Source organism: Geotrypetes seraphini, chromosome 3, assembly GCF_902459505.1.
Source record: "Geotrypetes seraphini chromosome 3, aGeoSer1.1, whole genome shotgun sequence".
Lineage (NCBI taxonomy): Eukaryota > Metazoa > Chordata > Amphibia > Gymnophiona > Dermophiidae > Geotrypetes > Geotrypetes seraphini.
In genome coordinates, this window is record NC_047086.1 from 293872663 (window position 1) to 293888800 (window position 16138).

The following is a 16138-nucleotide window of genomic DNA, read 5'->3' on the forward strand; positions in this document are numbered from 1 at the left end:
AGTTTAAAATGGATGCCAACGAATCGACTAATAGTAATCCTTTTCTGCCAGACTGTGCCATTGGGCAAAAATTGTTGTCAAAGTGTCATGACGGCACATTTTATTCTAAAAAATGTGGGCTCATTTTTTTACATAATTTGTCAACCGATGAAAAATTGCTTATCACTCGGCGCTCTGAAGTTGAACTGATGGATAAAGACCAAATCTGCCTCCACCACAAAGCAAAGTATCTCGACAAATACAAATTAAAGCAAACATCGTGTTGTAATCCATTTGAAAAGAAAAATCACATTGTTCAAAGTGGATTGTTAAAAGTCGATCTTGCCATGTGTAATGATTTTAGAAAAGTGGCAAAAATAAATATCAAGCCAGGTCAGAAACTTTGCAGTAGGTGCAAAGCCCAATACGTTTCAATGAGTGAAGCTACTGCAGCATCTTCATCTTCAGACGATTTTGATATCAGCATCTCCGATGCAGTTGATCAAAGCTTGACTGCTTTAGGAACCTCTCCATTGAAAATTTGAAGGTTAGCTAGTAGAGATAAAGCCGGCTATGTGATACGAAAAATTGAACGTGTGCAGAATGTGATAGCCAAGAAGATTACATCTGCTGCTGGAGTTTCAGCTGAAGAAGTTGGGCCGTCTCGTCAGTCTGTAGAATGCAAGTTATGTGAAGATTACACTGACCTCATTGAAGAAATGAAAACGAAAATTGCAATATCCAACAGGTCAATGAAAGTTCAATTATTGACGATGGCCCCAAAAAGTTGGTCAATAAAGGAAAAAGCAATGAAGTTTGGCGTTTCAGAGTGCATGGTCAGAACAGCCCAAAAAGTAAAGAAAGAGAAAGGCATTTGTTCTATACCTGATGCAAAAATTGGCAAGTCCCTTCCAAAAGAAATTGCAAATAGAGTTCAAGATTTTTACGAAGACGATGAATTCAGCAGAATATGTCCTGGCAAAAAAGATTGCATTTCAGTCCACCTCAATGGTTTAAAAGTACAAAAGCAAAAGCGGCTGCTGTTGTGTAATTTAAAAGAGCTGTACGTGGCGTACTGTAACAAATACGGAACTGAAATTGGTTTTTCCAAATTCTGTGAGCTCAGGCCAAAGTGGTGTGTAACCGTTGGTGCATCAGGTGCACACTCCGTGTGTGTCTGCACGATACATCAAAATGTAAAGCTCATGCTACAAGGCGCCAATGTCAAAGAGAACTACAAAGTTCTTATGGAAAAAACTGTGTGCGACCTAAATGTCAAGGACTGTATGCTACAACGATGTCAAAACTGCCCTAGTGAAGAAGCACTAACAGCATACCTGGAAGAAATATTCAAGGATTTAGATCCAGAAGAATCAATAGAATTTAAGCAATGGGTTCACGCTGACCGTGAAACATTAGAAACAAGCGTACTAACCATGGACAACTTTAATGAAAGACTTGCAAGCAAGATTTGGAAGTTGACAAGCCACCATTTCATTTCAAAACATCAAAGTGAATATATGAAGATGTTGAAGACAGGCTTAAAAGAAACGGAAATGATCGTTTTGATGGATTTTGCTGAAAATTACTCATTTGTTGTACAGGATGCCGCCCAAGGCTTTCACTGGGAAAATTCACAAGCTACGGTACATCCTTTTGTTGCATATTACCTCAATGAAGTGGGCACATTGCAAGTTGTAAAATGTTGCATTATTTCTGATCATATGCAACATGATACGATATCTGTACACGTGTTTATTCAAAAGTTGATCGAATTTTTGGTAACTCAAACAAACATTACCAAAATATACTACTTCAGTGACGGCTCAGCTGCACAATATAAAAACTACAAGAACTTTGTGAATTTGTGCAATCACATAAATGATTTCAACATTGAGGCTGAATGGAATTTTTTTGGAACTAGCCACGGAAAACCACCCTGCGATGGAGTTGGTGGAACAACTAAACGACTGGCTGCCCGGGCTAGCCTCCAAAGACCATCAACGGATCAAATATTGACGTCAAAGGATCTATTTAACTTTTGTGACCAAAATATACACGGAGTTAAATACATTTATGTTCCAAAAGAAGAAATTGAAGAAAGCAAAAAGTTTCAAGAAGAAAGATGGCATGAAAGCAGCACAGTAGCCGGTACCAGAGAGCATCACCAATTTGTACCAGTCAACTCAAACTCGGTTCGTGTCAGCAAAGTTTCAAATGACACAATAAATTTTGTTGCCAAAATTTCTGATACTGCCATTCCAAATTTGAAAGTGTCCGAAATCTTTCCTGGTTGCTACGTTGCCTGTACTTACGATAATCAATGGTGGATAGTGTATCCCACTGTAGCCCAGGACAGGGCTCAATAGCACTCTCAGTGGTTACTACAAAATAGCACACCAGCGTGTGACCCGAAATGGAGTCACCCTGCAGGACTGAACTGTTTTCAGCAGGAACAAAAAATCCCAAAACAAAACACAACAATTGAAGTTCATAGGAAATAAATCAATTTTACTCGTTCCTTCCTGAAGGTAAGTAGTTCATGATACAGCTGCCAAACTTGTCAGAATGTTCCCAAACAGCAGCAAACAAAATATCAAAATAAGCAAGCAAACAAACAGCATACAATAAAGTCCTTGGCTTGCTCTCAGCAATGATTTAGTCACAGCTGTGTCTGAGAGTTCAGCTCTCCTCAGAGCTAGTTCTGACTGCTCCCAGGCAAGCAGTTTCAAAAACACACAAAAAAAAACAGTTCATGGCACTTATTCAGTAACACTAGTGCTCAAAGTTCATTAAAGCCTCTGGCCAGTTCAATTCACTGCCAGGACAGTAGAGTGTCAGGTTTTGCAAATTAAAGCCTCTAGACAGGCTTTCAAAAATTCCCTCCCAGGGTGTTAGCAAAACCTCTCCCAACAAATCACCCTCCTAGCTTGCACAACAAAAATAGTCCCCAAACAGTCCAGAGCAAAAATCACAACTCACTGTTCATAGGTGAAAGCCCAGCCCACCTGCATGGCTTCAGAAACATCAGGAGCATACTCTGCCAGACTCTCCTCATACTACATGGGCTGTTCTCCTGGAAATAGCAGCTCTTCAGCTTGTCCAGCCTCTAACAGCTCCATTGGAATGGGTTTGTTGCTCCTGCTTGGCTCAGGGGACTCTCTAGGGAGAAAAAGCTTAAACCTCCTCCCTAGCTGGCCTGCCTGTCTGTTCTCAACTACAGGTTTAAATACTTTAGGGCGCGCCCTACTCTGTCTCAGTCGACAATGTTCCAGGGGCCTCTTGGGCTCCCCCTGTGGCTGGATGGGTAAATATCATTTAACTCTTCCTCAGTTAATTCGAGCTCCCTCTGGTGGTCAAAGGAGATGTGATCAGACTCAGGAACCTGAGGGACCTTGGAATCTCCCTTCCTGGTTTTCCTTTTTACTTTTTCCCTTGCCTTAACTGGGACCTTGGCAGGGAGAATACCTGGCTGGTCACAATAGGCAACGTTGTTGAAGTCTCAATTGAACAAAATGATGCATTGATAAAATTTATGCATCCTCACGGTCCAGCTCATTCGTTTTATTGACCAGAAAGGCAAGACGTTTGTTGGGTTCCAGAGCAACACCTCATCTGCATGCTTTGTGCCCCTTCAGTTACATCATCCGGCCGTCAATATCAATTTCCAGAAACTGCACTGAAGAAAGTGGCTCAAAAATTTAACAGAATGTTATAAAGATTGCTGGCAGTTAAAATCAAAGTGGACTTCACTTCGGCTTGGGAACCATATAAGATACCCAATTTAGGCTTGGGAACCTAGGATAAGACACCCTAATCATTGGCTTTGGAACCAGAAAGATACCAACAAAAGGCTTTGGAACCTTGACAAAGAAACCAAATGCGAGGCTTGGGAACCTGGACAAAGTGGCCCACCCGTGGCTGGTATTGCACAGCTATCGGGCGTGACCCCTATGGCGATGGGGTTGCCAGTTCAAACTCTTGAACTGGTAGTGACAATGTCACCATGGACCAACGCAATAGAGTAGTAGTAATACTACGTCAATACAAAACTGTAACTTTAAAAATGACAGAACTATGTTGAAATAGAGGTTGTTGCCGTGGCAACGTATCCCAACTTTGTCCCCCTTTTTCAGCCATTGTTAACCTGCGTTGAAAAATGAAGTCCACTTTTCTAGGGGGTTTGAAATATGCTCTTTCTAATGAGACTGATTTGAAAGAGTTTCTAAAAGGTATTTTTCTGTAAAAGCAGGCTGAAAATACCCTATTTTTGGCCTTTTTACACAAATTAGCAACTTTACACTTAATTTGTAAACTAATGGAAAGAGCTTGGAGGTTGAAATTGTACTTTTGAAAACAACGTTGTACTGAGACATTATGCGCCAAATTTCGCATTTATTACTCAATTATTGTGGGAGCTAAGTAATGTCAAACTTTGACTTTTTTGGAGCACTAATTTTTTCGGCCAAGTTTACTGTAATTCAGGCATTCAATCAGTGCTCGGCAAAAATTGTTATTGGTAGCAATGAACAGAGCTCAAAAAGTTGTGCAGGGTAGCTAAGTTTCAGTTTTTTTGGAAACACAGCTCGGGAGATATTGTGTCTCAAAGTTGTCAGAATGTCATTGTCGTACTGTCATTGTCGTACTGTATTTCATTGTGGTATGGGGTCAAACAAATGGCTATATCTCCACAAATATTCCACAGGCGAAACTAAAACTTTACCAAAGTTCGTTTGAGACATGGTGGACTCTGCATATGAAGTTTCATCAAAATCCGTGATGGTCATGCAGGGCACTTTCCAAGAATCTGATCACTTGACATGGAATGACCCATACGGAGACCATCTATGTGGGCTCCCCATGCGTATTCGGACGAATCTGTTGTGAGTACTTTCTGATGAGGAAGATGGTGAAACTGCAAACCTCTGGAAAGATTGGAAGAGAGCATCCACCAGCGGAGAGACTTCTTTAATAAAGGCGTCACCGCTATATGACGAGAAGGCGGATCTAGGGCCTGTTGCCACTGAGACGCCAGGGTCCACTGAGGAATGCGAAGGTGGAGTCTTGCAAAGGGAGTCACTTGTACCGTAGATGCCATATGCCCGAGGAGGACCATCATTTGGCGAGCCGTGAGAGTCGACATTGAAACTACGCGATGACAAAGGTGTAGGAGAGTTTCTTGACGATTGAGAGGAAGGAAAGCTCTCATATGAACAGAGTCCAACACGGCGCCAATGAATTGGATTGATTGAGTTGGAACCAACTGAGATTTTGTAAAGTTGATATGAAACCCCAGACTTTGAAGAAAAGAAATTGTCTGAAGGGTCGCTTGAGTAACCCCTGGAAGAAAAGGGGCTTTGATAAGCCAATCATCGAGGTAAGGAAAAACCTGAAGGCCTCAAGCACGGAGGGCTGCAGCTACCACGACTAGACACTTGGTAAAGACCCTGGGGGAGGTCGCCAAGCCAAACGGAAGAACCCTGTATTGAAGATGAAGGTTCCCCACCTTGAACCGGAGATATTTGCGAAAATTCGGATGGACAGGAATGTGAGTATAAGCCTCTTTGAGGTCCAGTGAGCACATCCAATCTCCCTGATCCATGAGAGAATACAAAACTGGAAGAGAGAGCATGCAAAACTTCTCTTTGACTAGAAATTTGTTGAGAGCACGGAGATCCAGAATGGGTCACAAATCCCCCGTCTTTTTGGGAACTAGGAAGTATCTGGAATAAAACCCCAGATTTTGCTCGGAAGGAGGAATCTCCTCCACAGCTCGAAGGCGAAGAAGTGCCCGAGCCTCCCGAAGAAGGGGGAGTTGCGAGAGACTGGAAAGACACTCTCCTGGAGGATGATCTGGAGGCACCTGAAGCAGGCGTAGAGAGTATCCTTCGCGGATGACCGTGAAGACCCAGAGGTCCAATGTAATGGTTTCCTAGACAGATATAAAAAGGGAAATGCGACCTCCGATGGGCAGGGAGGAGTTTGGATGCAAGGAGGTTGGAATGCTCACCACTGGACCGTCAAAAAGACGGAGTGGGTTTGGTTGGAGCAGGCGTCTGGGACTTCTTAGGACGCTGCTGTTGAGGCCGTCTAGGTGGAGGCCTAGAGAAAGCTGGCGTGGACTTCATAGGGTATCGACGAGCCGGAGGCTTGTAAGCCCTAGTCGCAGAAGGTTTTGGTTTAGGGCGAAGAAGAGAGGCGAAGGAGCGTTCATGCTCAGAGAGCCGTTTAGTAGCTGCCTCAATTGAGTCATCAAAAAGCTCAGAGCCCTGGCACGGTAGGTTTGCTAACCGATCTTGTAAATTGGGATCCATGTCCACTATTCTGAGCCAGGCGAGACATCGCATGGCCACCGCGAACGCCGATACCCGAGAAGAAAGCTCAAATGCATCATAAGATGCCTGCAACATGAAGAGACGCAATTGTGAGAGAGATTGAATAATTTGTTTATACTCAGCAAGGCGTTCTCTGAGCCAGTCTGGGCAAAAGGATGACAACTGCTTCAAAAAATAATTAAAATAAGAAGTGAAGACATAGTTATAATTTAGAATTCGGTTAGTCATCATCGAATTTTGATAAAGTCTTCGCCCAAATTTATCCATAGTGCGACCTTCACGCCCTGGTGGAACTGTGGCAGACACTTTAGAAGGATGAGCTTTCTTCAGGGATGATTCCACCACTAAAGATTGGTGAGAAAGTTGTGATTTCTCAAACCCCTTGCAAGGCACAGTACGATATTGAGACTCCAACTTGGACGGGATCGCCGTCACAGAGTAAGGAGTTTCCATATTCTGCAGGAAAGTCTGCTTCAGCACAGGTGTCATGTGTCATGGGCAGACGCAAAGTCTCCTTAGGAGGATGGGAAAGCTCCATATCCGCCAAATACTCAGGTGTGTACTTGGAATCAGAATGCAAGTCGATGTTAAGGGCCTGGCCCATATCGAAAACAAACTTCGCAAAGGAAGAAGACTTCGACGTAGAGGCTTCTTGAGGAGAGGCAGAGCGAGAGCGAGGCGCCACTGAAAAAGATGGGGAGGCCTCGCGCGAATACTGGGAAACTGGCTCCGAACCGAGACGCAGGGTAACGGAGGATGCTGCACTACCAGTTAGAGGCGGAGTGGTGGAATGTTTCCGCTTAAGACTCCGAGACAGAGAAGTGCGCGGAGTGCGAGGTTTTGCAAGAGGAGACAGCTCCCGAGGCAAAAGTCTCGAAGGTGGGGTCCTCGACCTAGAATGCCTCGATGAAACAGAGGAGGCAACAGTACTTTGAGAGCGAGGCACGTGCTTCGAAGAATCTGAAGGCCTCAAGCTCCTCGAGGAAGGGACCTTCGAAGACTTAGAGCGGTGCTTCGATCGAGGCAAAGACCGCTTAGAAGCTCGGTCAGGCGAAGAATCCAAGGAAGAGACTCGAGATTGAGACCTGCGACGAGGTGACCGCCGACGAGGCAGAGACTGCTGCTCAGGCTGGACCTGTGAAGACAAGGTCGAGGTCGGGACCAATTGTGCCACAATTGAGGAAATTTGCATCGTCAAAATTGACTTGAGCATGTCCTCAAACATGGGGACAGAGACCAAGGGACTCGGAGTCATCGGAGGCCTCGTGTGTTCCAATGAGGGCGACCTCGGAGGAGAGTATTCCCTCGATTTGGAAGCACGTTTGGAGGACGGTTTAGAAGATGGAACCGAACCTGGAGCCCCAGGTTGCGAGGAACTAGACTCCGTTGACTTCTTAGGAATGGTACCTGAAAAGGAAGCAGGAGACTTACCCCCCAATCCAGGCTTCGAGGACACCGAGGAGGCCTTTGAAGCCGAGGACCCGGAGGTTTTCGAGGCCGAGGCCTGCAGAGGAGGCGAAGTCGAGGGCTTCGTACTCGAGGCTTGTCCTGAAGTGGAAGGTTTCGAAGATGCCTCGGCCAAGGCCACCGCTTTTTCGGGCTCCATTCGAGGGAAAAGCTCGAAGAACCTGTCGCAGCGGCGCTTAAAGGCATGAGGTTGAAGAGTGAGGCAGCGAAGACAGTCTTCTGGACGATGGGTCGTCCCCAAGCAGAGCATATACCGGCTATGGGGGTCGGTTATGGAAATAGTCCTGCCGCACTGATAACACCTTTTGAACCCGGTAACAGGCCGGGACATAGAAAGGACAAAGTCCGTGTCGAGAACGAGGGAGAGAGGCCTAGGCCTCAATCTCCTAACTCGACGCAAAAATACAACGAGAAAATTAACTTTTTTTTTTTTTTAGAAACAATCACAAACACAGCGACCGAACAGAAAATAAATACTACTCAGCCGCGGTGAAGAGAAGGCACAACGCTACGGGAACTAAGTCGACAAGTCTTCTCAGCTCCGCGGAAAACGTTGAACTGAGGAACCTCACAGGAGATACGCCCCCTAGTTCGGGCGGGAAGGCACGCGCGCATGCGCGATGCAGCACTCGAAAGTTCGAGATCTTCAAGCAAGACAGCTTTCGAGGCTATCCGCTGCGGGGCTCCGTTGCTGACGTCACCCATGTGTGGGAATATGCTGCCTGCTTGTCCTGGGATAACATCTCTTACCCGATTGGGCACCGGCACCAGCACCAATGCACAGGACGTGCCAATGTCAGTGCCCAAAGATCCTCCCTCATTGGGCTGGGCTGGGCTGTGCAAGGAGATCCTCCTTCTTTCCTGTGCCAGGCTGGACTGGGCTTTGAGCATTTGCGCATGCTCAAAGCCTTCTGATCTCGCTCTCTCAGAGATCTCCCCACCCTTCCAAGATTGTTGCCCCCCTCTCATCTAATATGCTTTGTTCCCCCTTCTCTTAAATCCAATTGTATTCTCTTACAGTACTTACTGTATATGCTCTGTATTAGCAATTTTCAATGTAAACAAGTTTTGACCTTTCGATTGCCTTGCTATGTTCTTCCTTGTTCAATCACACTCTATGTAATTCATCTATTTGTTGTGAACCGCCTAGAACTCCCTGGGTATGGCGGTATACAAAAAATAAATTATTATTATTATTATCTTTGAGAATGCGCAAATGCTCAAAGCCCAGTCCAGCCCGGCACAGGGAAGAAGGAGGATCTCCCTGCACCGCACAGCCCAGCCCAGCCCAGCACAACGAGGGAGGATCTTCGGGCACCGGCACGTCCTGTGCATTGGTGCTGGTGCCGGTGCCCAATCGGGTAAGAGATGTTTTGCGGTGCTGAGGGGGTTGTAGGATCGTGGGGGAGGAGGGGTGACGCGAGTGGGGGGGGGGGAAGATTCCGGTTTGCAGGGGGGATGCCGGATCGGAATGAAAAAAAAAAGTTGTAAAACGCGCTCACACCTATAACGCGCATGGTTATGCACGGTTTGTAAAAATCGTGTATAATGCGCGAATTATATGCATGAAAATACTGTATATGGACTAGCCCCCAAATACTTAACGGACCTTTTCTCCTTCTCCACCAACAGATACAAGAGAAGCTCACATTTGAGCTTTGTTTCCCCCCAGTTAGAGGTTGTAAACTGAAAAAACACCATGAACACCTTCTCTCGCACCAAGTAGCATTATGGGGTAAAGACCTAGAACAATTGCTCTCGCCCACTACTTACGAGGAATTCAGGAAGTGCCTAAAAACAAACCTGTTCCTGAATTATCTAGAGCACTGTTCTTCAACCGCCGGTCCGCGGACCGGTGCCGGTCCATAGGAAATTTCTGCCGGTCCGCGTAGGGCCGGCAAGATTAAGGTCCAGGGACAGGTGCAAAAAAAAACAAAAAAACCCCAAAACACCTCACCTCCCTCGGTTTACTGCTCTTACCGCCCTGCCGCTGCTAAAGCCGACAGGAAGTCTTCTTTCCGACGTCAATTCTGACGTCTGAAAGGACGTTCTGGGCCATTCATTCGCTGCTTGGCTGACCCAGAACGTCCTCTCCGACGGCTTTAGCAGAGGCAGGGCGGTAAGAGCAGCAAACCGAGGGAGGCTTTTTTTTTTTTTTGAGCGGCAGGGAGGGAGAGAGGTAGGCAGGCTGGCTTCGGAGGTGGGGGTGGGACAGTGTGGAAGGCAGTGAGAGGGACATAGGAAGGAGGCACCGGGGGCACTAAAGACATGGGAAGGAAAGAGGGAGGGAATAGAAAGGGACAATTCTTGGGCCTGAGTGCAGAAAGAAAGAAATGAAAGAAAGGATATACAGACAGAAGGAAACGCAACCAGAGACTCATGAAATCACCAGATAGCAAAGGTAGGAAAAATGATTTTATTTTCAATTTAGTGATCAAAACATGTCAGTTTTGAGTATTTATTTCTGCTGTCTATATTTTGCACTATTTTTGTCTATTTTTCTATAGTTACTGTGGTGACCGAGTTCGCGGAGATGGGGCGGAAACGGGGTTTTTAAATTTTATTCCTAGTAGTTTGCCGGTCCACAAAATACAGTCAAACCTCAGTTTGCGAGTAACACGGTTTGCGAGTTTTGCAAAACGAGCAAAATATTCTCACAAATCTTGTTTCGCAAACCGAGCTTTGACTCGATTTTCGAGCACCCCCCCAAGAACCGGCAATGCTCCCCCCCGCACGAACAGGCACCCCTCCGCCTGAATAGCATTCAACATTACCCCCCATCTGGCACCGGCAGGCAGCCCACAGGACGTACCGGTGAAAGAAGTTCCTGCCTCTTGCATCTGCGCATGCTCAAGGCCTTCTGGTTCTCGATCTTTCCAAGATTCTCGGAGATGCTCAAGGCCCAGGCAATAGGCAGGCTGGTTTGGCTCCCGTCTGTCCGGCCAACTACCAAAGGTACGGGGAAGGGGGGTGGGGGTGTCGTGGGGGTCGGCCAGGGGGGTCGCGGGTCGGCTGGGGGGGGGCGGTCGGAGGTTCTTGGGGGGGGCGGTCGTTGGAGGGAGGGGGGTTTGCGTCGAGGGCAGGAGGGCCTGGGATCCCTCCTGCCCGTAATGTAGTGCGGGGTAGGGGTAGGGGGTCGCCGTGGCCAGGAGGGTTTGGGCTCCCTCCTGGCCCGATATTGTCGGGGAGTTGGGGAGTCGGCCGGGCAAGAGGGCTTGGGCTCCCTCTTGCTCCGATCGTGGATGCGGGTGCGGGTGGGAGCGCGTGCGAGCGGTCGTTCGGGGTGGGGGTGCGAGCGGTCCTGCTGGGGGGGGTGAATCGAGCGTCGGGCGGGGTGGGAACTATGTAAAAAAAATTTTGTATACCGCACTCACGCGTATAACGCGCGAGGGGTATGCGCGGTAGGTAAAAACGCGTATAACGCGCGCGTTATATGCGTGAAAATACGGTACTAGCTGAATGTTGCAGTGCTCTAGCTTTGCACTTGACTGGTCCTGTTTGATGGACCAGGGCAAGACTAAGGCTATTAGGCTTGATTACAAAGGGCCTAGGACCAGCAGAAGCCAGAATACCCTTACCATCTGCTGGAGGCAGGCAGAAAATACAGGAACGTTCTAGGAGAGCACCAGTCTATATCCCAGCAATGTCGCTTGGAATCTCAAATCTCTACCTCAACCTGCCTAATAGGAAAGGGAACACAATCCAACTTGTATATAATTTGGTGTGGATAGAATGCTGAGGAAGCCCTCTAACATATGCCCCCCTCTCCCCAACCCTTTAGTCATTCAGGTTGGTGTTCTCAGTTTCTACCCCCTTGGCAATCCAAGTTTCCAAGTTTATTAAATATTTGATTAATCGCTTATTCAACATTCTAAGCGATGTATAAAATATTAAATTACAATAATTAAAGGGAAACAGACAATGTAAATAAGACTGACAAGACAAAGAAATGACACAAGGGGAAGCAAGTGGGAAAAGAAATACAATTTTAAAAGATAGTAAAGGAAACATAAGGCCAAAGCAACATTAGGGAGGGGGAAGAAATAAAAACAAAGAATTTAATGCACAGAGCTTAGTAGAAAACCCTAATCTAACCCTACATTCCAGTTATATTAGCTATCAAATGCATCTTTAAAAAGAAAGCATTTTAGCTTGCTCTTAAATCTATTCAAACCTGATTCTTCTCGTATATAAATAGGGAGTAAATTCCACGTTTGAGGAGCTGTAACAGAAAAAATAGAATATCCCCTTTATCCTCTAGCCAGTCACCTCTCTCATGTCCTCAATTTCTTCTAATTTTCACAATAACTTTCTTATATAATCCCCCCCCAAGTTCCAACTTACCCTTTCTAGCATTTCTCCCTATTAGTCCCCCTTGTGCTGATTGAACCTCCAGTAGATAGAAGGAATTTGGTGCACCACTCTTTGCTGCTGAGCTCAAACTCATGGTTTGAACCATGTACATACAACAACATAACATCAAGCACTAATCAAAGTGCAAGTGGGACCTCGACAGGGGGGGAAGTAGCCCAATGCACCAAGACTCTCTTATTACTACTACTACTACTACTGCAGTCTGGATCGGGCAAGGCAGGAACTAAGAGGGCATCATCAAATAAAGGACTGAAGGAGGGTCACTCCTGCAAGATCCAGTTTCTAGTTTCCATAACTCAACAGGTTTCCCAACATTTACACAATGAGGGCCATTTTGAAGGCCTTTATCTTGGCTGCAGAACTGCTGGAGTCTCGATTGATGACTGGTTAATGGACCCAGTCCTAAAATAGCTTAGTTTAGGCCACTCTGGAGTATCACTAGTAAGATTATTATTTCTGAAAAGGTATTAAGGTAAGCAGCATCTACTAAGTGAATAAATCACATCTTAAGGTTTAACAAAAGATTTTGCCATAGAACATTAAAATACTAGAAGTTAATTTAAACAAGGGCAGTTTAAAATTGTTGGTGAAAAATAAAGTTTAAAAAAAAAATCAGTTATATCTCTAAACAGTCTCCTTTGAGGGCTATACACTGAGGCCAGCAAATTTCCAGTTTTTCCATCCCATCAGAAAAATATGGTTTTGTCAAATTAAAAAAATGTTTAGCTTGATTTTTTACCGAACTTTTCAAATCACTCTCATATACTGTATAACTGCCAACCTACCTTTAGTATCTTTTCAATCTTGATTTTTACTATACTAACAGTGAATTTATTTTCTGGCTCCATCCTGTAAGAATTAGCAAATTTAAATTTTGGCAAGCTGGACTTCCATACAACTGATTCAGTTCTTGTTGGATCATCTTCTCCAACTTCTTCCAAGATACCAGGTTCAACAGACACAATATCATGAGAGACGCCTCGCATCCTCTCTTTCATAAGCAGTGGAAACTAATTTAAAAAGAAAATCTATTCAGTTTTTTTCTCTCAAAATGCATTCCAGAGGTTGAGTATGATCTTTTCTTATTGCATGTGAAATCAAAATACAAATTCAGTAATTCATAAAAATCACACCAAACTCTAAAGGAAAAGAAACAAAGGCTGGCGTCCTATCAACTTGCTCGGCAACATTACTATGAGGGAAACAAAACAAATAATAAAGTAAAACCAATAAAAAGCAATAAAAGCTACAATCTTAATCATAAAACAACATAATATTGGGTTCTCAACCTAGTCAGCTTTCCAGGATACCCACAATAAATATGAGATAGACTTGCATAAAAGGGAGGTAGTGCATGCAAATCTCTCTCATGCATATTCATAGTCTAATCCTGAAAACCTGACTGGCTTGGAGTGTCCCAAGGACTGGGTTAAGAACCCCCCCACCTCACACTAACATAGGCACAAAATCCTTATCTGAAATTCTGAAAACCCAAAAGCTCCGAAAACTAGTAAAGGTATTAAAAGAATCAAGACTCTTAGCCAATCTCTGTCTTAAGTTTACCCAACTCTGGAATGACCTTCCACTTCATTTAAGAAGTTCTGGCTCTCTTTCTTTATTTTTGGAAGTTTTTGAAAACTATTCTGTTTACTAAACATTTTGGAAACTAATCTTTCTGATAACTTTCTATATGCCTTCACTAGCCTAACCTAATCGTTGTAAACCGAGTCGAGCTTTCCTGGATTGAAGTCTCGGTATACAAAACTAAGCATTAGATTAGATACTCTAACTCCCGCCCTCCCAACCAAACTACTAATCTCAACCTCGCCTCCCTCCCTACTCTTCCCCCCCTCTCTTCCACGGTTATTGTTCGCACCCCCCCCCCTCTGTGCAACAGTCATCGGATCATTTTGTAATGGCCACTGGTTTATACCATACACTTGATAACTAATTCTCTGTACCTTCATTGCATAAAGCACAATTACTTACCGTAACAGGTGTTATCCAGGGACAGCAGGCAGATATTCTCACATGTGGGTGACGTCATCCACGGAGCCCCGATACGGACAGCTTTTCAAGCAAACTTGATTGAAGATTTCAAGTTTGCTAGTGCTGCACCACTTCCTGATCCACTAGAGGGCGCATCCCCTCCTCATGGTCTTCAGTTTAGATAGCTAGCAAAGAAGCCAACCTTGGGGAGGCGGGCGAGTTGTGAGAATATCTGCCTGCTGTCCCTGGATAACACCTGTTACGGTAAGTAACTGTGCTTTATCCCAGGACAAGCAGGCAGCATATTCTCACATGTGGGTGACCTCCAAGCTAACCAAAAAGGGATGGAGGAAAGTTGGCAATTCAAGAAAACAGATTACGCAAAACCGACTGGCCAAACCGGCCGTCGCTCCTGGACAGAGTATCCAGACAGTAGTGGGAGGTGAAAGAATGAACCGAAGACCAAGTGGCAGCCTTGCAAATCTCCTCGATAGGCGTTGACCTGAGGAAAGCTACAGAAGCCGCCATCGCTCGGACTCTATGTCCCGGGACTCGACCATGCAGCACGAGAGCAGCCTGAGCGTAGCAAACCAGCAGCCAACCAGTTGGATGAGGTGCGCTGGGAAACAGGGCGTCCCACCCGAGTAGGGTCGAAGGACAAAAACAATTGAGGAACCGTCCGATGAGACTGAGTGCGTTGAAGATAAAAAGCCAACGCCCTCTTACAGTCAATCATATGAAGCGCCACCACGCCATGATGAGAGTGGGGCTTCGGAAAAAAGACCGGAAGAACAATGGAACGATTGAGATGAAAGTCCGAAACCTTCTTGGGCAAGAACTTGTAATGAGTACGCAGGACCACTGCGTCCTGATAAAATACAGCAGAAGACGGGTCCGCAACCAGAGGTTGCAGCTCACGGACTCTACGAACAGACGTGAGACCAACTAGGAATACCACCCGCCAGGTGAAACAGATCAAAAGAGCGTTATCAATGGGTTCAAACGGAGGTTTCACCAATTGAGCCAGGACCACCCTAAGATCCCAAACCACCGGAGGAGGCTTGAGCGGAGGATGAACATTGAAGAGACCCTTCAGAAAGTGGGAAACCGTCGGATGGACGGAGAGCAGCTTCCCATCCAGCGGCCAAGGAAAGGCAGCAATCGCACAGAGGTGGACTCGGATAGATGTCGATTTGAGACCAGACCGAGACAAGTGGAACAGAAAATCCAGCACTGAAGGGAAGGAGGCAGAGAGTGGATCCATGCAGTGCTCAGCACACCACGCAGCAAATCAGGAGCATTTCTGGGAAAAGCATTGCCGAGTGGAGCCCATACGAGAAGCCTCGAGAATATCCCCACCGACTGAGAGAAACAGAAAGAGGGAGGCAAGTTGCGAGGAACCAAGCTGATAAGTGTAGAGACTGCAGATTGGGAGGCAACAGAAACCTCAACACTGAGACAGCAGAGAAGGGAACATAGGTAGAAGCAGAGGCTCCCTGACACGCTGAAGGAGCAGGGAGAACCACAGCTGTCAGGGCCACAGAGAAGCCAGCAAGATCATGGTGGTGCAGCCCGACAGGAGGTGTATCAAAGATCTGAGAATCAGAGTAAAGGGAGGGAACGCATAGAGGAACCTGCCCATCCAATCGAGAAGGAAAGCATCCACCTCGATGCGAACCCGGGAGAACATCCTCGAGCAATATCGAGGCAACCAGTGAGTGAGGGGCGAAGCGAACAGAACTACCTGTGGGGTTCCCCACCGAACAACCACATGCCGCAGAGTCTGAGAATGGAGCGACCATTCATGCGGCCGAGAAGGGCGACTCAACGTGTCCACCAGACAATGCTGCTCGCCCCGGAAATACACCGCCCAAAGAAATAAGTAGTGGAGTAACGCCCCCTGCCAATGACGAAGGGCTCCCCTGCAAAGTAACAGGGAACCTGTACACCCTGGCTTGGTCACAGAATACATCGCCACCGGGATGTCGGGACGC

General features: G+C 46.1%; 1 protein-coding gene across 2 annotated transcripts in view; it reads right to left on the reverse strand.

Annotated features, from left to right (window-relative positions):
* The window catches only part of TCTE3 (t-complex-associated-testis-expressed 3), a 97183-nt gene that overhangs the window by 71078 nt on the left and 9967 nt on the right, over positions 1–16138 (reverse strand). For both annotated transcript variants that reach the window (XM_033937458.1, XM_033937459.1), the window contains exon 2: positions 12941–13165. In XM_033937458.1, the coding sequence (XP_033793349.1) occupies positions 12941–13165 (225 nt within the window). The remainder of the gene's footprint in view (positions 1–12940; positions 13166–16138) is intronic.